At 44.5% G+C, this 25965-nt stretch overlaps 1 protein-coding gene across 8 annotated transcripts in view; it reads right to left on the bottom strand.

Annotated features, from left to right (window-relative positions):
- Nucleotides 1-624: 624 nt before the first annotated feature.
- Nucleotides 625-25965, bottom strand: part of LOC123180472 (proteoglycan 4) — a 38576-nt gene continuing 13235 nt past the window's right edge. For 2 of the 8 annotated variants that reach the window (XM_044592528.1, XM_044592529.1), the window contains exons 6-8: nucleotides 21945-22159; nucleotides 20880-21832; nucleotides 19520-20769 (exon numbers count right to left, since the gene is read on the bottom strand). In XM_044592528.1, coding sequence (XP_044448463.1) covers nucleotides 21293-21832; nucleotides 21945-22159 — 755 coding nt within the window. In that variant the 3' untranslated portion in view covers nucleotides 19520-20769; nucleotides 20880-21292. Of the gene's footprint in view, nucleotides 5187-5275; nucleotides 5826-5958; nucleotides 6218-6601; nucleotides 6924-7075; nucleotides 7414-7495; nucleotides 7769-8261; nucleotides 8331-8679; nucleotides 9048-9365; nucleotides 9904-10123; nucleotides 10267-19519; nucleotides 20770-20879; nucleotides 21833-21944; nucleotides 22160-22242; nucleotides 23901-25965 lie in introns of those variants that run through there. The other 6 variants (XM_044592525.1, XM_044592527.1, XR_006491055.1 and 3 more) reach the window with 6 other exon arrangements.

Genomic DNA, 25965 nt, shown 5'->3' with positions numbered 1-25965 from the left:
TCATTAAGATCACTATCCGACTATTTTTTTTTAAAGAACCAAACTGAATCCAGAAAATAAAATAGATAGTGATACAAATTTATTTGCCAATTGTACAAGCAACTTGAATTGAAAAATGCAATACTATCGGACTATTTTTTTAAAGAACCAAAATTGAATCCAGAAAACAAATGTTGTTTTGCGCCAAATGGCGCAAGATACCATGTCAGACCCTTGGTTATTTGAGAGAAGATGATTTCCAATGTAGCAATATTCTGTATCCCGTTGCACCAAATGACGCAAAGTCCAATTCAAACCAAGAGCTAAATGCAAATATTTTCTTAATAATGTAAGAATGTAATCATTAGTAGCTTACAAGCAGTTGTACACATGGGCAACACAATAAATAAAATGTGCTCAAGACATGATAAAGCACTGTGTCCGTGCAGTTCTTAGAAATATTGTTCATTGCATCATACTCCCTCCGTCCCAAAATAAGTGACTCGACTTTGTACTAACTTTGTACCTCCGTCCCAAAATAAGTGACTCAACTTTGTACTAGCTTTAGTATAAAGTTAGTATAAAGTTGAGTCACTTATTTTTGGACGGAGGGAGTATATGTTATCATGTCACAGTAGTACTCCCTACGATCAACGCTCTTATATTTCTTTACGGAGGGAGTAATTTTGATTAAACAATATAGATAAAGAACGGCAACACAGAATCAAGTTTGTCTTAGGGATGATAGTAAATTACAACAGACACTGACAAAGATTCAAGAAAAGTGCCCTTCTGTCGGAAGAAAAGATTATTTCTTCAGTGACCATATAAGGACCTTGCTTCAGTGGTCAATGGTGTGGTTGTCGTCGTGGGCTGCACCAAACAATGGCCTCCTCGAGCTTGTTTGTCCAGAGACCCTATACACCAGAGTGTTGGTTGTTTGATCAAGAACCAAAGAATAGCCTCACGTGATATTTTTGGTTGTTTATATATCTTGGAAGGTGAGTACCTAATAGTCTGGTTTCAAGTAAGCAAGTAAAGGAAAAGGTAACATTTTTACTTCTGAGGAAATATCAACAATCTGGTTCTACAAAAGAGTTAATGGACCTACCTCATGTAGGTAGCTACTGAACTAAAAATGCAGATAGGTTAATCAGCAAGATTCTAATTCTGAAAACAATAAACTGATAAAACTTGTAGAAAAACCGCAAAATTATTATTATCCTGATTGGCCAAATAAGCATGTGCGCACAATAAGTTCAGAATTTTTGTTGCTAAGAAAATGAGCTAAGGTCTACATCAAAAGAAGGTAATAAGAGCAATACTGTGGGTATAGCCATCATCTTTGTACAGAAAAGAAAGCTATCATCTATGCAAATAACTCTTCATCTTTAACTAGTCATTTGAACATCTCCTAATGTTCCTGGTCATGTAAGCAAATATTAAACCTCGTCTCCTTCGAGGGGCAAAAAACATCAATGTTCATTTTCACATTGAGTTAAAAGAATTTAAGAAAATCTATTGTTCCTGAAACCAATCGAATGCGCAATGTAGTTTATCAAATTATGCGCATATATATAGCAGATAGCCAATAACTTCTGATCATGACATCTTTACTTACCTGATGATGTTAAATATGATTAAAGGCTGAATAGCCTGGGCGACCACAAAGTTTTGGCCTATCAGTACAGAACTTTATCCAATAACCTATATTAGTATAGGATGTTGAGAAGGAAGCCAGCTCGAAAAAAATCTAATAAGAAAGCTTCAATTGATAAAAATATAAAAACAACCTATAATACTATTAATATATATGAACTTTAAACTGTAACTGAATGGTAGACATTATAGTGCTTCGATGTACGCAAGAATAAACTCTTCTAATAATTTTATTGCTAATCTTTCAGTCAATACTTGCAAGAGAGAAATATTCTGGGTGTAAGAAGAAATAAACATGGAAGTGGACTGTCCATTGAATGTGTGGGAAAGGCATCGTACTCCCTCTCTCTCAGTTTATAGGGCGTGCGCGTACCCCTAGGTCGTCAATTTGACTAACCTAATACAAGTCATATATTACAAAAAATATACCAATATAAACTTTAGATGTTTTATTTTCACACAGTATAATTTTTGTGTTATATAGTTTATATTAGGGTGATAAAATTGGCAACCTAGGTATACGCACAGGACTTGTAAACTGGAACGGAGGGAGTACCATAAATATCTATGGCATGTCAATTTATATATATTAAGTAAACCACATTATCCCTTTTGTCTATGTAAAGAGAAGAACATTTGATATTGACACTTGAGTTATTTCATATTGTATAGTTAATGATACATTGGCCTACAATCTCTATATCCCTTTATCCGGGTAAACTCTATCTCTACCCATATGTTAGATGGCCTAAGCAAGCGCACCGCGGTACCAATTGCCTATGCAGATACCAATTCTTCTGGATTATACAAAGCATTTGTTGAAGGACAGCGTAGAACTAATTTGAAAGCTCACAGAAAATCAGGTAGCAGCAATACATGACACTCCATCAGCATCTTGTTTCCTTGGTCCATGCTTGAAATTTCCTACTGAACTGTAGCAGGTCCGTCAATTGTGCAGGCTAAAGTGCGTATATGTGGTAAATAGCATGCTGGCAAGAATTTAGCTGAAATAGAAGATGAAATGCAAAATATATATCAAATTAGCCAGGAAAATGTATAGAAAGACCTTAGGTCATGATTCCTTTTCAAAATGAAGGTTTCTGTAACAGTTTTGTCATTGGATAATCATCATATATCACAGCTACTAATCATGGGTTAGTGCAGAGTTCTCTATAAAATATTTTTCCCACAAAAGGGAAAAAGAGAGAGTGCTCTCCAAACATAGAACGGAGCTGAATAATAGACTCCTGCCAAGTCCACTCTATGCAACGAAAATATGGTTGAGGAAATCCACCAACAAAAACTAAATTTGCAGCTCACACTAAACAACATAGTTTTTTTTTCTTGAATTTACACTTGCAGTATCACATACCAAAATGGATGCAGTAATTACATGGAGTAATTAGACTGTTGAAAAAAGGATGCTCCAACTATATTAAAAGTCAACCTAGTGTAATTTTCATTTAAGAATAATATAGCATTCACCTTGTGATATACTTGTATGCGTATTTTCTCGGGATCTCACTTGCTTCCCTATTATGTACACCCACAAGCTATCCTCCATAATAAGTATATGTTGGCTACTTCAGTAGCACCTATCCATATCTTCATTTCGCTAGGAGATCCGTTGGAAGAGAAGTAAAGACTCTGTTCTACGCCTTTATTGCCTATACATACATACACATATTCGGTTGACAAAGCATGGTTTACTTTGTAAGTATCGTCACTTTGAAATAAAACACGTCTCTGCAGCACTTCTCTTCCTCTCGGATGTCAATACGAAGACTGAAATTCTGAATTTCCGAGTTAACCTGTGCATGCCGTTCCCCAAGAACCCGAACGACCACTGCTCCTTGCCATAATCCTGCACACAAAACATCAGAAAATAAGAATTAGGCATCTGGCAGAGAGCCTTGTCGGATGATCCGAGCAAGCGCTGGAAGAGAGCCTAGACGGCTACCATATGGGAGAGGGAAGAACGCAAGCCAAAGTTGAGGCGACGCAGTCAAGCAAGCAAGAAAGTTCAGAGAAATGCAGCGTAAAGTTCAGTAAGAAGCAACAAATTATGTAAAGAGAAAGACACATGTGAACTAATCTGGCAGCAGTTTTAACACATAACAGTTTTCTGAACATTTGACAGGACAACTCATGTGCATTTTGATAAACTCTATATACTGGAAGTAGGCGTCACTCGCCAATCTCGGTGCCACATTATTACATTACTTCCGCACTCTCCATGGAACGAATATGCAGAATTTGGCATGTGTTGGCAATTTAAAAACATTGGATACAATATCTTTGACTTTAGCAGAAAGCAAAACATTGGTATAGTGCTCAAACAATCCCAAAATGGTATTAAGAAATGAGAAACGGGAAACCTGTTAACATTATTCAGTGCTCAAACAATCCCAAAATGGTATTAAGAAATCTATCCTGGCCTTCCAGTTTATAGAAAGAAAAGAGACAGGAGCTTAGACAGACTTACAAAATGCTAATTCATCCACTAAGCTTCTGCCAGAAATAAGCATGCATTGCAGATTCAGTAATTAGCTGTGTTGCATGTAGAACTATGGAGCATTCATGCGAATATTGGTTTCTGAGCCCAGGCTCAGCTGATCCTGAAATCACAACCATCAGGTGGCATGTGGATGTGTGACCAGTGTTGTATTGTGCTCTGTATAGCAGCTGTATGGAGGGGAAAATAAAGCCAGCCAGCAGACGCATTAAATGAGTAGACAACCGAAAGGGAGAGGCAGAACAGGAAATTCGAGAACGGATCAGGCACTGTTCTGTGCCAGGCTGAGCCGCCTCCGGCACACTAACTCGCCGCATGAGCAGATCACCAGCAACCATGTTCATCACCAATCTCATGCAAGCTGTACACCACTCGACCTCACACTAAAAACACACAGCTGGGATGCTGCGTGCTCCTCAGCATTCGAAAACACTGTGCTTCCCCCAATCCAAACAAAGTAAATCACATTAAAGATATAGTACAGTCTACTCAACTATACACGAGGCCTCAACTCTAGTAACAGAGGAACAAGCGTGCACCATTGCTCACCAGAACACACCGAAAATCCCTTAGCTATTAGTCAGCCTGCCGATACCCCTCTGCTTCTCTGGAGCAGCTAGTCCTTGAAGTGCATTCACATTCGCCGAGAGGCACCCACTGTCTTCATGCTCTGCGGCGCCATTCCATAAAAATGCAACCCCTCCATTGCCAGGAAGCTTCCCTAGTGGCAGATTTGCCAAATGGTCCTAAAAACCCAAACCATCCCTTTTCTCTGCAAATGGTGCCCCACTCACCATCAACGCCTTCAGACCAGCTCACATATGCTCAAACGCTTCCGCACTTGCGTCACCCAGGCGAACAACATCCATTGCTTGCATATACAGAGTCGAATACCTGCATGTGAATGACAGATTTACCGACTGTTTTTTCTGGTAATGAACGAGGTGCGCGGGCAGTATGATCCTTGCGTCTTTGGTCCATCCTTCACGATGTGCTTTGCGGGATCCTCCTCCAAGTGGAGAACATCCATCACCTGGACAAGATCGACAAATGGCAGGCAAATCAGAACCCTATCTGAAAACGCGCAGAGTGGCAGAGTACAAAATCTAGTAGCGGATTTACCCTTAGTACATGGCAGCATAACATCCCTGTGTGCTCAAATTGTCCGCACTCACACTCAAATTCCAGTCCTTCGTCTCTTACTATCACCTCGTACACCACCCTACACCACACCACCAGAAATATGTTAAAAGACAGAGCATCATTTCTAACACAATATAAAGAATAATGAAACAACAAAAATCAGAGGAATAGACTTGCATCAGAAGCACGCAAGCTTGACAGGGATGCCATGGTCACACAAGAGCTCTTGATCGCTTCACTCTGAGGAGCCACTCCACTTGCTTACTTTTTTTGGCTCACAAAAACTAGGAGCTGTACACCGTGAGCAATTTTATGGTCAACCATATATGCCGTCTCGTCCACAACAAGTTAAGCAGAGCCAGGCTCCTCGCAAATTTCCTTCCAAACCCATTCTAATAACTATCACTCGGTGATTGTGATCTATCATGTGCTCGGCCACATAATACCTGTTGTCATCTGACCGGAGCAACCTTATCATCGCCGTGTTGCCGCAACGTGATGATCGACGGTTATCCCTTAACAGATTGCCCTTAACATCATACAAATACAAGCATGCGCATGAGCGTCAGCATTCTGAATTATTTTTAAAAAAAAGCACAAGGACCAGAAGAAAAAAAGAATCTGTGCCGAAACAAAATTCAGAAAACTAACAACTGACGTACCACATAGCCGTACTCTATTTCATGCATGCACTTCTCCCTATGAACATTAAGTCTGCTCTTGGGCATCAAACACCAAATCCACTTTCCCATGAGTAAGGGTTGTAGAAATCATAAGCCTCAAGAGAATTGAAACTCGTTCCGGTGGCTGGATTAACAACAGCCCCCGACTTCTTGTCAGCATAAGCTGGCAGAGAGGGCTCCACTGTGGAACCTGTTTGGGTCCCTGTCTCTTTCATCATGATTTTTGGCAACCATTACCCTGCATAACGAAAGACTATAAATCAAGCGCCCAGGAAAAATGTTTTGTTGCGACACATTAAATTTAAATTGTGCCACCCATTTAGACCAATATTCCTAGATTTACTATGCCTAAATTAACTAACTAATACAACATCGGACTAAAATTTTGATTGATACACTAACACTGCATATCCAGATCAGGCGCGACAAAAAGCACGGCAAGAACAATTAAAGCCAATTAAAATCGAATTCTTCATCTAAAAAACAACTACATAGGCCAGAAGTAACGATGTATATCATATACCAAGTTCATGGAATTGATTTCTGCACAAGAGCGTGAGTTCAATTTTCACATGTAAAGATTGCTAAACCATTAAACAGATTAGCCTAGTCGCAACAATACCTTTTCGTCCAAGAGCCACCGTTGTACTTTCCAAGGCCAACTCCTTCCTCACCCCCCTCTTCCAGCATAGTATATGAATGCTGCAGCACATCTGAATCAGCCACAATGTCAGTGTCCCTAGAGTACATATCGTCCAGCTTTTTTGTCTCTGTTGTGCATCCTGAGTAGCTTCCGCCCCCCACGACCAGGTGAACAACTTGCTCACCAGCATCTTCTGAATGCTTTGGAATTAGCAGCAGGAGAGCGAGATCTTTCTCGAGGATGCCATTGAGCTAAAACTCCAACGGCAAACATGTTGCCAATATAACCGCTCCTCGGCAACCTACAAACGCAGGACTCCAACCATCAGGCATCAGCTACCCTGGATCTAGCAAAAGGTAAATAAAAAGCTCATGACACCAAGGGGAGGGTGTTGAATGCCTTGCCAATGCCATATTTAACCGGACAGTACAAGCATTATTCCATTCAATCGACCTCTTCGAAGAAGAACTCGAGGCCTTCCATGGACGCAGCCGCTCCTGCTCTGTTCTTGAGTGGGTCCGAGACAGAAGATATGCGTCGAACAGGTGGAAGGAGGGGGGTGAGAAAGAGCAACAGTTCCTGCTGCTTTGTCCCCGATCCAGTTAACAAGCCAAAGTACTGGCCCGGCCAACTTCAAAGCACCACACCACAGACACCTTCGGTTCCCCCTCAAGTCTTACCAGTCACGGGTGTCGGCGCAGCAGGGTTGGCTTCGCCCGTCCGCAGCACAACGAGAGGGACCGGATTTGGGTGTTCTAGGCTGGCGGCGAACTCCTCCCCGGAGTGGGAACCTACAGCACACGGACGGATGTGGAATCTCCAGATCTAAATCTATGGAATCTCCAGATCTAAATCGAGGAAGGAGGCACTAACCTGTCGACGAAATCCAGCAAAAACTCTCGACCACCGTCTTCCATTAGTTCGTCGCCGGCGAAGGACAGCGTCCGCCGCAGCTAATGAACGGATTTTGGTAGGGTTGTCCTGGGGCTGGGGGCGGTGCGGGGGAATGGGATTGGGGGGATGCGCATGTGTGTGTTTCGGATGGGGGCCTCAGCGGCTCAGAATTGAACACAACTATCTGGGCCACGGACCAAGACGCCCGCGCGCTCATGGCCTGCACGCGCATACGATTTGGGCCCACGACCACGCACTATTCCATACCGTATACAGACCGTACATCCTTTTTCCAGCGCCTCCTGTCAGGCTGCTCAGAGCGAATTACTCGAATCCCAAGCAAGGGGCGGACGCCAGCGGTTTCGGGCTCAGCTGAGCTCGAGCACCGAATCGCTGCTTCCGCATTCATGGCTGTATATAATTTTCACAAGCTGCGATTATTTTGTCAGGGACTCATGGCTGTATATAATTTTCACAAGCAGCAACCCCTATGTGACAACCTACCCTCCAGTGACAAAGCTATAAACTATCCAATGGACCAAAATGAAGCTTTCGACATTCTGGACATGCCTATCACCATTTTTTTAGTCTCTTTGTGGGCTCTTCAAAATAGGGAAGAATACAAAGTTTCTTAAAAGCACACATGTTCAGAACCAAATGTAGATGAAATAAAGCTCAACAATCAATATGCTATGCTAATTAACCAATTTAAAACCAAGATGGAATAAAAACAGCTTGTACATACCCCTAGAAATTGGTTCTGAACGCGCAATGCAGTCTCTTCTAATTGTTGTTGTAGCGATTCCCATCAAAACTGCAAATGAGAGGTAAGATTCAGAAAACTCTTACATTCATGAACATAACTATTTGTAGTGATTCCCATCTAAACTGCAAACGAGAAGATAAAATTCAGAAAACTCTTACATTCATTAATATAAATATTCACAGGTCAACTATATAGAAAGAAAAAGGCGTTCATTAATATAAATATTCACAGGTCAACTATATAGAAAGAAAAAGGCACTTTCTTTTCATCTAAAAGGACTTTACCAACACATCAATACCATGTATGCAATCTGGACAAGCTAGCAAGAGTTAGATGCAAAGGTTACATGAACTAACTGGACATGCCAAAATAGTAACCCCTCTTCCGGTGAACATACCTGAAAAATGACATCTTCGAGTTGCTCCTACTTCCTCGTTCGAGGAGCTCTCTATATCAGCCACTGACCTCCTCATCCTCATGGTGCTCCCCTCAGCCTGCAATTTCAGCGGACAGGGAGGTCCAGGAAGAAGAAACAAGTGGAAGAACAGAAATAGTGAAAAAGAAAAGAAAACCGAGGTGTCTTGCAGGTGGAGAGGATGACCCGGGCAGCGGCGGCGGCGGCGGCGCGATACCTCAACCAGGTGGCGGCCACTCCAGCATGGTACATGGGGAGGCATGGACGCGTGGACTGACAGTGATGCTCATGTCGATGAAGACGATGAGACGGCGCCGGTATTTATTTATCAAAGTTTTTTCATCAATTATCTGTAGAACAAAAAGAGAGATGAAGGAGAACATGTCAGAATGCAGAATTACCTCAGATATTCAAGCATACTAACTGAAGGAGCTCCTTAACAAACACATGAATTGCAGGCCTAAATCTGTAAGGAATATTTCCAGATCTTCTATTCCGAAATCAGCTAAATATTGCAATAGGAAAAAATGCATGGATAAAAAGCTTGCCTCAGACATCCCATACTCTTTCTGAAGACCTAAATCTAAAATACATATCGCTAGTGATTCTATTCTCAGATCAAATCAAATAAATAAGAGATAAAGGGGCAGAGAAAGAGAAAGATGAACCTGGGTATGGAGCCAATGGCGAGGAGGGTGCCGAAAGCTAGTGAGAGCAAGGGGAGGGAGAGAGAGGAGGAGGCCGGCTTCACCATCTGCTCTGCTCGCGGCAAGGGGAGGGGGAGAGAGGAGGAGGCTGGCTGCACCATCTTCTCTGCTCGCTCCTCTGCACTTACCCATACGCCTGTACTTACCCATACGCCGGGGTTCTGGTCCAAGCCGGAGAAGAGCAGCGGCCATTTGAGGCGACCTTGGTTACCCTCCGTCTTGTTCACCGGCCGGTGCTAGACAAGGAGAGATAAAGCCCCGGTGTTCTGCCCCTACTGAGGCATCTCTGCTCCAGCGCGGGCAGAAAGGATGGGGCCGGCGGCACGGGGAGAAAGGAGGGGGCCGACGGCACAGTCAAAATCGAGCAAGCAGCATCTAACTGAACGCAAACATCATCTCAGTTCAGTGAATAAAGCTATGGAACTGGTACATAGAATGAGTAAGGAGTGAACTCGCCAGGTTATGTTGCATGAGTGTGGTGAGATGAGATGATAATGACCTGCAGGAGAAAAAGGGATGCCAAAAAATTTCAGTTCATTGAAGCTAAACTTCAGAAAAAGATGAAATACTTGAGTAAAAACCTAAGCACAAAATCTTCGCCTCAGCCTGCTTGGATTTTTATCAAACACATAGCAAGCATAGATAAAACAGAATCCACAGAAATAAAGCTGAGAATTTGTGGGGATCAGATCAAAAGAGAGAGAGACGACTGTGGGTACCTGCGAGGCTGCAACAGGGCATACGTTCCATGCGAGCTTAGCTGCAGCGGCCGCCTGCGCTGCTCCTATTGCTGCGCTTACAGCAGTTAAACTAGCAGCATTTTGTGGCGGCGCAACTTGAATTAGGACAGCACAAAGCAGGGCTACAAAATAAACATTCGAACTCGAATTACAATAGAACATAGCCGGTCAGCGAAAATGAATAAATGTATCTGTAGGCAAGAGAAACAGAGCAAGAGACAACTTGAGAACATAACGATTTTAACTGATTCCGACTCACTGCCAACATGGTCTGGGCTTAAATTAAATTTGCAATCACAAGGAGGGCAGAAGCAAATAACCTAAATCAAAGACATGAACAAGTAGCTGCATGAAATAAAAATAAGTGGTAAGAGTTAGAACTGGAGCATAGTCTTTTTTGGTTGTAGGATGCAACATTAGTTTGAATCTCCATTGTTGCAACTTTGCAGATAAATCTGGATTCAAAATGTTGCCCAGTAAGATAATTTTAAAGGATGACAAAGTTACGATGAATTGGAAAATAGTAGATTTAGAAAAGCTGCAACTCAGCAGCAGGTTGTACTTGAATTCGTCAACTACGACCGGCAACGAGCAAGATACCTTTCAATAAGTCAGTCAAGCTCAGCTAAAGCATGTGTCAAACAAAGAGGAGGTAAAGGGTAAATAAGCCTGTTTCGGTTAGGGATGACGGGTTACAACACTGGTTCCAAAATGCAATTATCCAAGCCGGTATCTGCAGTAGTTGAGAATTAGCGACGAAGGATAGGGAAAACCTTCTGCAACAGATGAGAATTACCAACCAAGGATAGGAAAAACCTTCTGCAACAGTTGAGAATTACCAGCCAAGGATAGAGAAAACCTAATGTCTGGGGAGTTTAATTATTGAATAAGAAAGGTCAGAAAAGTCAAGCGACTGAAAAAGAACCGCAGAGGCAAAATAGGACCACCCGCTAGGCCGTATAATTCCAACTTCTGGAGAACCACCAACGAATCCGAATCAGAATTGTCGAGGACTTTAAAATTAAACAGTCGAGAGGAGGAAATTAAATAGAAAGAGTGATGATCTCCAAACATAGATCACCGAGACGATAAGTGCCCCCGCTAAGCCGTATAACCCCCACTTTCTAGAAAACCCAATAAATGCAAATTAGAATTGTGAGATTAAAGATGAGCTGTGAAGGGGAAGAAATTAAAATAGAGAAAATAATGATCATCCAAACACAGATCATCAAGAAGATAAGTCACCCCTGCCCCTAAGCATATAATCCCATGTTTTAGAGAAACAACCAATAATAATAATAATCCTGTTAGGAATAAGCAACTTGTATTCCCATGAGGCCATAGGCCGATATATATACATGTACAGGTGTGGAACATATGCAGAAAACCCCTTATACAACGGGATAAATACAAAGGGGTACATGACTTATATTATAACTCTAACACCCCCCCTCAAACTCATGATGGAGGAACAACACTGAGTTTGGAGAGATAAAAGCCATGTTGTGCTCTAGTCTGGGCCTTCGTCAGGAAATCCGCCAACTGTAACTCGGAAGGCACATACTGAAGAGCAATAACTTGATCCTGCACACCAGCGCGCACATAGAAAGCATCAACACCAATATGCTTGGTGAGCTCAGGCTTCACAGGATCGCGCACAATGCTAATAGCACTTGTACTGTCAGATAAGAGCAGAGTCGGTGTAGTAACAGAAACACCAAAATCCTGAAGTAACCACCGGAACCAGGTCACCTCTGCCGTCAAAAGAGCCATGGCTCGCAACTCAGCCTCAGCACTCGAACGGGAAACTGCAATCTGTTTCTTCGTCTTCCAGGCAATGAGAGAACCGCCAAGAAAAACACAGTAAGCAGAAAGTGAACGGCGATCAAAAGGATCACTAGCCCACGTAGCATCCGAATAGGCCTGAAGCTGTAAAGAACTGGAGCTAGGAAAGAATAGACGGTGAGAGATCGTGCCCCGAAGATATCGGAGAACACGAAGGAGATGACTATAGTGAACCGATGTGGGAGCGGAGACAAACTGACTCAGAATATGAACCGGATAAGAGATGTCCGGACGAGTGACAGCTAGATAGACAAGACTGCCAACGAGATGACGATAACGCGTCGGGTCAGGGAGAGGATCACCATCAGTAGCACGGAGGTGAACATTGAGCTCCATAGGAGTCTCAACAATGCGCTTGTCAGTGAGAGCAGCACGAGCAAGAAGATCCTGGATATACTTTTCCTGGGATATAAAAAAGCCATCAGAGGTAGAAGAGAGTTCAATCCCAAGAAAGTAGCGAAGAGGTCCAAGATCAGACATAAGAAACTGCTCACTAAGACGGGCCTTTACAAAGGCAATATACTCGGGGTCATCCCTAGTGATGATCATGTCATCAACATAGAGAAGAAGAAGAGTCCGACCACGAGGAGAAAGGTGAATAAACAAGGCTGGATCATGAGCACTTGCTGAAAAACCAGCAGTAGCGACCACAGAGGCAAAACGCTCAAACCAGGCGCGAGGGGCTTGCTTAAGGCCATAGAGAGAGCGACGAAGACGACATACCATGCCATCAGGAACAGGATACCCAGGTGGTGGCTGCATGCACACCTCCTCACGCAGCTCACCATTAAGAAAGGCATTCTTAACATCAAGCTGAGATATAGACCAGTGACGTGCAGAGGCAACGGCAAGAAGTGTACGAACAGCGGTCATATGGGCCACAGGAGCAAAAGTCTCGTCATAATCACGACCATGCTCCTGCTGAAAACCACGAGCCACAAGACGAGCTTTGTGACGCTCAAGAGAACCATCGGAGCGAGTCTTAATCTTGTAGACCCACTTACAAGTGATGGGACGGACTCCGGGAGGAAGAGAAACAAGATCCCAGGTACCAGTGCGTTCAAGAGCAGCAATCTCCTCTGCCATCGCAAACTGCCATTCAGGATGAACAACAGCCTGACGATAAGAAGTCGGCTCAAGAACAGCAGCACCAGCGGTGGGGAATCCAGATCAACAGGCGGACGAGGACGAGAACGCAAGCCATAAGTAGGCTGAGAGGAAGAGGACGACTCATCCAAGGAGGCATCCACAGGTCGTGAACGACGAGTGTAATGCTGAGGAAAGGATGGAACAATAGAAGGAGGAATCGCCGAGGTAGAATCGGGGGGTGGTGACGAAGAAGTCACCGGAGATGAAGGTGTAGAATCCGGTGACATGCTAGGCGAGGAGACCGGAGAAGATGGTGGCTGCAAATCGACTAGAGGTGGAGAAGCAGAGGGAGTGGAACGAATAGGCACAGGCGCGACGGGGGTGATAGGTGAGTCAGGAAAAGTGAGGAAAGAGATATCCTCCACTGAAAAAATCGAGGAAGATGGGCGTGGGTAGAAAGGGACGAGACTCATCAAAAGTCACGTCTCGAGAGATACGCATCCGACGACCGATAGGATCCCAACAACGATAGCCCTTATGCTCATCACTGTAGCCTAAGAAGACACACTCAACAGACTGAGCGGTCAGTTTGGTGCGTTCGCGAGGGGCAAGAAGAACATAGCAAACACAACCAAACAAGCGAAGCATCGAATAATCGGGAGAACGATCAAAAAGACGCTCAAAAGGAACGCCACCCTGCAAAGCAGCGGACGGCTGAAGGTTGATGAGATAGGCGGAAGTGGAGATAGCCTCGGCCCAAAAATGAGGCGGAAGAGAGGCGGCGATCATCATCGCACGAGCCGTCTCAAGAAGGTGACGATGCTTGCGCTCAGACACGCCATTCTGAGCATGAGCACCAGGACAAGAGAACTGGGCAAGAGTACCCTGCTCAGCAAGGACACCACGCAACATCTTAGAGATATACTCGCCAGCGGAGTCAGCACGAAAAACACGAATGGGTGAAGAGAACTGAGTATGAACCATGGCAGCAAAACGCTTATAAATAGACAACACCTCACTACGAGAAGTCATGAAATAAAGCCATGTGTAACGAGAGAAATCATCTATGAAAATAATATAGTATTTATGACCACCTTTCGAAGCGAAAGGAGCCGGACCCCATACATCAGAATGGACTAAATCGAAAGGACGCTTAGACACTGACTCACTATGTGAATATGGTAACTGAATCTGCTTGCCAAGACGACAACCCTGACACTCTAAAGAGACATCTCCTGAGACAGACCCCAGAAGACCTCGACGAACTAAAGACGATAACCGAGAACCACACAGATGACCAAGTCGATGATGCCACTGCTTGAAGGAACCAGTAACAGAGGCGACAGAAGCGGAGGGACTGGCGATGGTGGTGGCAGCGGAAGGAACATGAAGCCAGTCCAACTCCCAAAGACCCTGAGAATCACGGCGGCGAGGGCCAGCCCCAACCAGAGTGTGCGTGCGACGGTCCTGGACAGAACAAGAGTCAACGTCAAGGATGACACGACAACCAGAATCAGTAAGTTGACCAGCAGAAAACAGATTCATGGTAAGTCGAGGAACATGAGCAACATCAGGAACAGAATAAGGAGTGGAAAGATTGCCTCTACTAGCAATAGAAAGTGGAGTACCATCAGCAGTGAAGACATGAACAGGAGAATCCAGCGATCGAAGAGAGGACAAAGCGGAAGAATGAGAAGACATATGAAAAGAAGCTCCAGAGTCCAGAACCCATGGGGATGTACCTGACTGTGTAGAGGGCGGTTGCTCAGTGCGGGAAGCATCAGTCACAGAACCAGCAGTACCCGTCGAGGAAGAACCTGAAGCCGCGAGCAGACGCTTAAGTCTCAGAATATCCTGCTCAGTCAAAGCAATGGCTGAAGCTGTCGAGGGAGATGACGAAGTCCCTGAGGAGGATGATCGCGCCTTGCGCAGGTGTTTCCGCTTTGTGTAGCACTGGGACTCAATATGACCATCATTGTTGCAGTAGTCACAATGTGGACGGGGGCGACCTGAGCCTCCAGAAGGAGTGGGCAAGAGCGGCGGAGCACTCGAGCGAGAATGGGTCGGTGCAGCAGGTGGAGTGGAAGAAGCCCGAGTAGCGAGCACAGAGGGAACCTCCAGCAAACCAGCACCACGTAAGCGAGTCTCCTCAGCACGAATCTCTGAAAGCGCCTCCATGAGAGAAATACGGCCACGAGCAAACAACTGAGCACGCCGGGGCTCAAACTCCTTACGGAGCCGAGACAAGAACTCGTAGACGCGATGAAACTCCAAATTGGCCTGGACAGCCTGGCAGCAGGGGCAAGTACGACGACCAGCACTGCGGAGAGAATCAAGCTGGCGCCAGATAGCAGAACTCTGTGCATAAAAGTCATCAACAGTAGAGTCACCCTGCTGAAGAGCATGCTCCTGACGAACCACAGAAAGGTATAAGGCATCACCAGAGGGCTCATAGCGCTGACGAAGACAGGTCCACATCTGAAAGACAGTAGGAAGACCCAGAAACTCAGAAGCAAACTGAGGCAAAACACTGGCAGTGAGCATCATCATCAAGCCACTGGGTGTAAACAGACAAAGCACCATGATACGTCTGAAGAGCCTCCTCATAAGCCAAAACCCTCTCATCATAAGCACGATCAGCAGCCTCATCAGCAAGCTTAGCCGCATCCTTGGCGGCCTGATTAGCGTCCGTAGGAAGAACCGGTGGAGTCGGCGGAGTAGGGGCCACCGGAGGAACCGGACGTGGCGGACAGCAGACCTCGCCAGAAAGAACACCCCAGAGACGGATGCCACGCATGTGAATGCGCATGAAGCCAGCGAACTCGGTGTAGTTAGTACCATCGAAGATCACCGGACAGCGAGGGACAGCAACATAGCCCGATGCAGCAGACATTTTTTTAGCAGAGATCCGAAATCAACAGAATCCGACGAGAGAGCTTCCAATCGGGAACGGGAGGGGATCGGGGAGCGGCAAGCAGTCGATCAAGGGGCAGCTGGCAGTCGGCGGCTGAAGAACCGCAGGGGCCAGGGCCGACTGGAGAGGAGATCGACAGGAGATCAAGGCCGGCTGGAGACGAGCCCCATGCTTCGATCGAGCAGCGGGAGCAGGAGATCGGGGGCGCCTGCGGGAGTCCGGGGCTGGCGGGAGCAGGAGATCGGGGCCGGCGGGACGAGCCCCCTGCTTCAATCGAGCGGCAGGAGCAGGAGATCGGGGGCCTGCGGGACGAGCCCCCTGCTTCGATCGAGCAGACGAAGAGGAGATCGAGCGGGGTTGGAGATCGATCGGGATGTAGAGACGGATCAAACGCACGAGTTGCAGCATGCAAAAAATTGACCTAGCTCTAATACCATGTTAGGAATAAGCAACTTGTATTCCCATGAGGCCATAGGCCGATATATATACATGTACAGGTGTGGAACATATGCAGAAAACCCCTTATACAACGGGATAAATACAAAGGGGTACATGACTTATATTATAACTCTAACAAATCCAAATCAGAATCTTTCGAGACTAAATTATTGGACTGAGCAAGGGAAGAAGTTAAATCAAGAGGGTCCGAGAATTTGCGATCATCCAAAGATTCAGAGGGATCAAAAATACAGTTCGACAACAAAACATCATCCAATAAGATTTGAGAAAAAAAATAATGAACTATAACGATCGAAATTAGCAAGACCAAACATTCGCCCTTGGATTCATATTTGCATAAGTACTATCCTACTGCTACAACTGCATCTAAATGAGCACAAACACATAATAAAAACGTGATCAGCTGCTCCAACAAGGCACACATACCACAGAAATTTCCATCTGTTCTAATTAATCCAAATCATCCTCCCATGATGATCTTGTACTCGTAACATTCCTGGGGAGGGCTAGCAAAATCATCAAAGTCTACCAACTACGATCCATTTGTATCATCTCCATGCTCATATCCATATGGGGCACATACAAGCTACTAAGCATAGGTCAAAATATCACAAATCCAAGTGCTCAAGTTATCTCCAACCTTGAATCCAACTAGTAATATCCAAGATTATCCAATAGTCCACCAATACCGCATTCATGCTAATCAAACTATACCTATATAAATCCAATATATCTCAGGTTGATCATGCTACACCCTAAAGTTCTCCAGTTTCAAGCTCATGTCAAAATATTACAAATCCAAGTGCCCAATCTCAAGTTTAACTCCGACCTAGAATTCAAGCAGATATATCATTGGACCTTACACAAACAACATTTCTATTACTCCAATAGCTTTGTTTTCTTCCTACTAATTCAATCCAAGATGATGTTGATCATATTACACTCGTATAAATCCAATATATCTTCTTGAATCCATAGATTTTCACAATCATGTTGATCATATTACACTCGTATAAATCCAATATATCTTCGATTGATCATACTACACACTAAAGTTCTCTAGTTTCAGTCTCTAAAGGTGTGAATCTAGTACAAATCATAACTATGATCCAACCAAGCCCACTATCATGGTTATCTAAGTCCAGTATAAAGCAAGCTTCCACTAGATGACCATAGATCCAAAAATTAGAAGTTATTTATCCATTAGATTTTTTCAAGATCACAAACACCTAAGTAAATCCAAATTGTTCCAAGGTTATTAAAGATCCATCTATCCACCAATATAATATCAATTCATAAGTACTACCCTCCTACTACTACTGCATCTAAAGGAGCACAAACATAATAAAAGCAAGATCAGCTGCTCCAACAAGGCTCATACGAGTGAATTGCAAAAAACATCGACATTGAAGGCTAGGGTTGCAGAAATCACAAGTCTCTAGTTTTGTGCCCAAAAACACTAATTCCCAGGCTAATTTTTTGCAGAAACCACAAGTCGCTCGGTTCGTTCGTTTTAAGTGGGATTATGACAGGTGGGGCCCGCTTTTGTCGACGTGGTATAACTGTTCATCCGTTTCACTCGTTAGACGCCGTGCGCGGGCCGACTCGAGCCGGAACCCTTTTGACCGGTCCCTCCCTCGAATCGTTACAGGCCCACCCACCCCAACCCTCATTCGCTCGCGCTCTCTGCTCCCACTCGTTCGCCGCCGTCGACCCGTCCACATCTCCGACCGCCGCCGCCGCCACCGCGTCGCCATGGTTTCCTGGAGTGAGGATGATGACAGCAGTGAAGGTGAGCACGGCAGGTATTACCAGTACGCCACCTCAGGTTCAGACGACGGCATCGTGAAGGTGAGTTGGTAGAAATAGGGTTACGGTTTGGATTTGGGGATTTTCCTCTTGAGCTAGATCTGAAGTTTCCTTCCCAAATCTCTTGCTTTCCTTTGCACGTGCAGATCCCTGCTACCACGGATGACTCCGAATTCGAGGGCAATGATTATGTTTTGTGCCATGAACACCGGAAGCGAGCAGAAAGATTTGTTGCTTTCGAGGGCATCCATACTGGCAGGAGGTTCCTTGCTTGTGCTGTGAAGGTATGTGTCAAATTTCTGCTAATTAGCTGCTGTGGGCATCCATATTGGTCATTGTTTAGTACTGATTTTGGTAGTTAGCAGATCTGTCTTGTTGGCTCAGTGAAGTCATTGTATTTATGTGAGCATATGTGCAGAGTGTTGTGGCATGTTCATTTGTTTATATGTGAGCATATGACAGTGTGGATAAGTGAGGTCATTTGTTAATATGTCAGCATGTGACAGTGTGGACAAGTGAGGTTTGTTTATATGTCAAGCATGTGCATGGGTTTGGAAGCACTCATTAAAAATTGTTATTAAGTATTGCTGGCCTAGTTGCTTTTAGTTAGTAAGCACTCATTATTTAGATTGCCTAATTGTTGGTACTGGTTGGAGTGCCTACTTGTTATTAGTAAAGAACTCATCTTGGCATGTAGCTCATATCTTGTTGTTTAACACTGTAATTTAACAGGATGGTAAAAACTGTGGACTAGTTGAATGGGTTGATCCATCTTGGCCAGCTACAATGGAGAATGCACTGTCCAAGTTGTGGGATATGTATGAGCAGTCCAAGAGAAACAGGACTGAGGACAATCTGACGAACTCATTTGCTGTTCACAAACTGACACAAGAGAAGATCAAGCTGCAGGCCAGTTATGACAAGTTGGTTGGAGATGTTCAAGCCCTTCTGGATGAGAATGAGAGGAGGGCCCAGATGGAAAGGAAGCCTGATGAGAGCAAGCTCCAGGAGAAGTATGACATGGTTAAGAACCTGACAGTATCTCAAGCCAGTGTCATTAGGAACATGAAGTTGAAGCTTGCTGAAGAGAAGACTAAGTTGCAGGCCCATATTGATGAGCTTGAGAAGGTTGTGGAGCAGACCAAGGCCAAGCTGAATGGGATCAAGGCAATCTTAGATGAATGAGCCACACTGGGCAGTAATGGTCATGGAGTTCATGGTCATGTGTGGATCTCCTTATTAGTTATGTAATGGTCTTGTATGGATCTCCCAATTATGCTACTTATTAGTCATGTATGGATCTCCAAATTATGCTACTTATTAGTTATGTAATGTTCATGTATGGATCTCCCAGTTATGCTACATATTAGTTATGTAATGGTCATGTATGGATCCCCCAATTATGCTACTAATTAGTTATGTATTGCTTATGTATGGATCTCCCAATATGCTGAATGTGATGAATTTTGATGTTGATTTGTATATCTGAAATAGCCCTATACTCACTTGGGTGGGTTTTTTCGACGTCGGGGCACCCTAGACTCATTTAGGTGGTTTTTCGACGTCGAGGCACCCTAGACTCATTTAGGTGGTTTTTCGACGTCGAGGCACCCTAGACTCATTTAGGTTGTTTTTTGACGTCTGGGCACCCAAGACTCATTTAGGTGGTTTTTTCGACGTCGAGGCACCCTAGACTCATTTGGGTGGGTTTTTTCGACGTCGAGGCACCCTAGACTCATTTAGGTGGTTTTTTCGACGTCGAGGCACCCTAGAATCATTTAGGTGGTTTTTTCGACGTCGTGGCACCCTAGACTCATTTAGGTGGTTGTTTCGACGTCGAGGCACCCTAGACTCATTTAGGTGGTTTTTTCGACATCGAGGCACCCTAGACTCATTTAGGTGGTTTTTTCGACGTCGAGGCACCCTAGACTCATTTAGGTGATTCAAGTTCAACAAGCATCAAGTTCAACAAGCATCAACATCATGCATTCAAGTTCAACAACCATCAAAAGGCAACAAAAGGCATCAACTGGTTCAACAACCATCAAAAGGCATCTAGTTCAACATCTGGTTCAAACCTGCCAACAAAGGCATCTAGTTCAACAGCCAACAAAGGCAACATCTAGTTACCATAAGCATATAGGTACTCTTTCATCTTGTAGGAAACTGTCCTCTTCCTTCCAGTCTGTCTTGGAGCATGAAATGTTCCCCTATGGCCTGCAGCAGATGTAGAAGATGTACCGGCTGGGGTAGTTTTCTTCCTGGGAGACCTCCCTGGAGGAGCAGTAGGTGCTGGGGTAGCATTCTTCCTGGGAGACCTCCTGGGAGGAGCAGTAGGTGCAATAGCAGCAGGTGCAGCTCTCCTCCTTGGAGGAGCAGTAGGTGTAGTTGCAGCAGGTGCAGCTTTCTTCCTGGGAGGAGCAGTCCCAACATCTGCTGTACATGGAGATGGCCTCTTCCTTGTTGGTGCAGCAGCCGTAGATGAAGCAGAAGCATGTGACCTGTTTGGCTGCATTTAAAAAACAGAAACAATCATGAACTATGAATATCAATTGAGACATAACTACAAAAACAGAAACAAAGATGCTATGAATATCATGAGCTGTAGATGAAGCTAACCTGATGCTGGTTTTGTCTCATAGCAAGAGCTGGTTTCAAGGGCTTGGAGCACACAGTGTATCTGTGCCCTACAAGTTTGCAGTTGCTACAAGTAATGGATGCCATCCTAGATGTATCTCTTGGTGCTGGCTTCTCAAATTGGTTTTTCCTCCTCTTTGTTTGTTGCTTCCCAACTTTGTCTCTGAAAACTGGAGGCTCTATGTCCTGAGTTCTTGACCTTGGCCACAGATTTGGACCAAGGACAGGAAATATGATATGGCCATATGCTTTTTTGTACATTGCCTTCTTGAAGAAATCATCAACAAAGTCTTCAGGTTGCAACTTAGCTTTCACAATTGCAGAGACTGCATGATTGCAAGGCATAGCAGTCATATCCCATTTCCTACATCCACATGTTCTGTGCAGCAAGTTCACTAAGTAGGTGTTATCTCCACTACACTAACTTGGTAAATGTTAGGACCAGCCATCAAAGATTGGCACCACCTTGAGTTGTACTTTGCCTCCTCTAACATCTCTGCATATGTTGGGCAAATCTCCCAATTTGCTGTCTCTGTCTTAGTTCTATTGGTGTTAAATTTGACCATCAATTTAGTCCTAATTCCTTCCAGCATGGTCTTTATTGGCTTCCCTCTAACATCTAGGATCATTTTGTTAAACACCTCACTGATGTTGTTCACAACTAGGTCAGTCTTGCATGTAAAATCCATTGCATGTCTAGCCCATGTATGAACTGGTACTTTATTAAGCCATGCCCAAGCTGCCTTACACTCGCTTTTCAAATCATTCATTGCAACTAGGTGTTCATTCTTAGTATAAGAGTAGCTAGCTGCATCCATGTGTTTCTTTAACTCATCACCTCTAAAACCAGCAGTTTGGAAATTCTGATAAATGTGTCTAAGGCAGAATCTTTGTGGACAATTGGGAAAAACATGGTTTACTGCATTTAAAAGGCCCTGTTGACACAATAAGAACTAGAGCTAAATATTGGTCCATTTGAATTGTTCACAAAGCAATGTGCATATGAAAAATTAATAGTACAATAGAAATATGAGAAGAGAAGTTTACCTTCTGCCTATCAGAAATGATAGTATAATACCCAAACTTTCCACTTTCTCCACCAAGTGCATCTTTCAGTTGTGTTAAGAACCAGGTCCAGCTGTCTGTGTCCTCTTTGTCAACAACTCCAAATGCTATAGGGTATATGTTGTTGTTTCCATCCCTTCCTGTTGCAGCAAGGATCTGCTGACCTGTTGACAGCTTGATAAAACAACCATCTACCCCTGCAAAGTGACAAATGTGAGAAGATAGTGTATTTAATATGGTCAAATAACAAAAACACTACACAAGTTACAACACAATGTACCTATGAATGGCCTACATCCATTTAAAAACCCTTCTTTGCAAGCATTAAGACAGTAGAACAGGCCATGGAACCTTGGGTTCTTGCTTGGGTGCTGTGGCAAATGCTTAGTGGTCACAACACATCTACTTCCTGGGTTTGTGTCCAAAACAGCCTGCAAATAATCTCTAATCCTAGTGTATTGACCTCTCTGGTCTCCTTGGACAACCTTCAATGCTTGTTTCCTAGCCCTATAGGCCATATGGGTTGAGATCTCTACTTCATATTTCTTCTTCAAATTCTGCATTATTGTGGTGATTGGTGTGCCAATATCAATTCTCAGCATATCCTCACACTGGTGTGCCACCCATTTTCCTGTGACCTTTGTATTCTCTGCTAGTGCTGGGCATGTGTGCAGAAAATTAGCCTTTCTGATGCAAAAAGTAGTTTCATTTGCAACAACAGAAGCTGCAATGTAGAAAGGACATTTTACATTAGTGCACACAACTATGATGCTGTCATTGCAGTTTCTGTGGAAGTCATAGTTCCTATTCTGACTTATGTGAAATGTCTGAAGTGCTCTCCTAAATTGGTACACATTAAGGAAACAAAGCTTTCTACATAACTGCTCCTCTGGGTTCTCTCTTTCTTTACTGTACCACTTCCTTGGTTGTGCTTTATATGCTCTGCTCTTCCTTCCATTGGGCAAAATAAAAGGTGCATTCTCAGCTCCATCATCATATTCCTGCTTCAAATCACCTACATCTATCTCCTCATCTGATGATGGTACCTACACATCCTCAAATCTTTGCTCCAAGCTTGAATGTGACCTCTTGGTTGGCCCTTTTCTTTTTTCCTTCTTCTTTGGTGGCTCCTGTTGTTGCTCCACCTGCTCCTCCTCCTCATGCTCCATCTGCTCATCCTCCTCCACTTGCTCCACTTGCTCATCTTCCCCATACACTTCATCCACATCAGTGTCTCCTTCAAAATGAAGGAGTGGATCCTCTCTCTGCCTCCTCAAATCATTAAGCCTTTTAACAAAGTCCTCATCTGCTGCATCCAGATCAGAGTCATCTTCAGTTAGAAGAACTGGTAGTTTTTGCTTAACCATTTGAACATGCTCAGATGCCTCCTTATGTTTCCTAAAGTTCTCAATCTTGGTTCTCCTCTTTAGCTCCATTAGTGTCTCCTGCTCATCTTGCTCCATAGCAATATCTAAGTTTGTGCTCTGCTGTGTGGAAAAGAACTGAAGTGGCTCTGACTGCCTCTGTTTATTTGATTTCTCAGGTGATCTGAATAGAACTCCAGAAGGATTGACTTCATAGACAAGTTTTTCTCCTAATTGACTCGAAGGAACCCGCTCCTCATACAAATATCCTGCATTCAAATCTGCAGGTCTTGGATCAGTGGCCCTAATCACTGTCAAATTCACTACAGTCTGATCCTTATTAGCAATATGGTCAAGCATTTCATCCACCTTGTCATCATCAGAAATTTCTACCAATCCTTCAATACCCACACCAGGCTCCCTCACAAAGTAAATGTAATCATTCAGCCCATATCCCTCTGTCTCTATTAATGCTACCAAATTGTGATATGTGATGTCTGAAATGCAGAGGGATCTCTTCAAGTTGTCTCTTTCATGAAAGTGCATTCTAACTTCCCAAACAACATCGTCCAAACTAGACAACAAAATAAAACAACAATTCTAATTAACATTGCATAATTACTATAAAAAAGTTCACAGTAATATGCTATAATTAACACTGCATATTAACAAAATATACTATACTTTGCTCTTATTGGCACTGCTCTAATTAACAATGCATAACTACAAAAGAAGCTACTATACTTTCCTCTTATTGCCACTGCTCTAATTAACAATGCATAACTACAAAAGAAGCTACTCTAATTTGCCCTTTATTCGCACTGCTCTAATTAACAATGCATAACTACAAAATAAGGTACTCTAATTTGCCCTTTATTGGCACTGCTCTTATTAACAATGCATAACTATAGATGTAGATACTCTAATGTACTCTAATTAACACAGCATATTAACAATATAAGCTACTCTAATGTGTTCTGTATTGGCACTGCTCTAATTAACAGTTCACATTGCTACATATCAACTATATGAGTCTATGACAGTGGGCTATTCCCCTGCCCCCTCCCCCAAAATCAAATTGAGTGTTTCAGTACACAAGCTAGGGTTTAACACTGTAAATCAAAATAACCACACATACATACATCCCAAGATCCAGCCGCCGAATCCTAACCCTAACCCTAGAATCTGTACAAATGAGGTTAACTTACTAGACGCCGCCGAATGAAAAGCCCCACCGGCTTTCCGTCGGATCCGCCTTCACGGCCTGGCCCAAGATCTAGCCGCCGCGAACTCCAGCGAGTGCTGGGGGCTGGTGTTGGGGCTGTTGTCCGAAGGGGCGCCGGGGTTTGAGCTACCGCAGAGATCCGCCTCCAGTGGCCTGTCGTCTCCGCCACCGGCAGGCCCACCGCAGTCGCCGCCGCCACTCGCCGTCGCCATGTCTGAGAGGAGAGGGTGTGGGTAGGGGTGGGCATATAAACCGAGAACCGATCAACCGAACCGTATTAACCTGCACCGAAGCCGAACTGACCGACACCGAAATTCTCGGTACCATGCTCGGTTAGCATTGGTGGAAAACCTTCGGTCGTGGCCCTCTGTCAACCGAACTAACCGAGCAACCGAAGCCCCTCAACGCACTGAAACTGGTCGCCGCCCCCCGCCTGTGCCTCCTCCAAAATCAACGAAGCGCGGAAGGGATGCGTCCTTGCCGCCTCCCAAATCTCGTCTCCAAAAATCTCGGCGTGGATGATACCTTCCTCTCCGAAGACCGCAAGTCTCGCTCGATCTGTTTCCTGCCGAAATCCCTATATATAATAGGGATTGCATCAGCTTCCCCATCCCCATCCGCAGCTCTGAACTCTAGCCATAGGTGACGGCGCCGTCCGACGAAAATTGGTAGCGGAACTGTGGAAGAACAACGGCGGTCGGCTACTGCAAGCACGGTAACCCAGCAGCGGAATTCCTCACCCAACATGTGTACAGCGTACATGTTCAGTTCAATGGTGATTTGATTAGCGTACTGTTCAGTTCAATGGTTACACGTGCTTTGATTAGTTTTCCTCTCTGAATCGTTGGTAATTGACATTTGCGTTGTATTCTAGATGTCTTCAACGACAGAGGAGACCATGGGGACAAACGATGCAGCAGCAGGGTCCGACGCACAGAAAACTACTCTGAAGAAACACGCCGTTGTTTGCTTGTTCTTTCCCAGCCTGAACATGTCTCTGTCGCTAGAAAAAATGAAAAAAGAGGAAGCTCCTTTTCCAGCCGACCAGCCCATTGGGCAGCGCTGCAGCGCCCCAGCCCATGGGCTTTCTTGGGTGTGTTCGGTCCAAACCGACACCGAACCGATTCTAACGGTGGACCGAAGCCTCGGTTAGCCTAATTACCATTGACCGATCGGTGCTTGATTTCCTAGAACCGAATATTCCCAGCGGCCGAAGCACCGAACCGAACGGTTCGGTGTAACCGAACGCCCACCCCTAGGTGTGGGGGAGGGAAAGAGATGGAGAGATGGAGAAGAGCTGGCGGGGAGGGACCAGTCAAAAGGGTTCCGGCTTGAGTCGGCCCGCGCACGGCGTCTAACGAGTGAAACGGATGAACAGTTATGCCACATCGACAAAAGCGGGCCCCACCTGTCA

This window comes from Triticum aestivum, chromosome 1D (assembly GCF_018294505.1).
Source record: "Triticum aestivum cultivar Chinese Spring chromosome 1D, IWGSC CS RefSeq v2.1, whole genome shotgun sequence".
NCBI classification, from domain to species: Eukaryota; Viridiplantae; Streptophyta; class Magnoliopsida; order Poales; family Poaceae; genus Triticum; species Triticum aestivum.
This window is presented reverse-complemented; position numbering and strand designations above follow the sequence as displayed.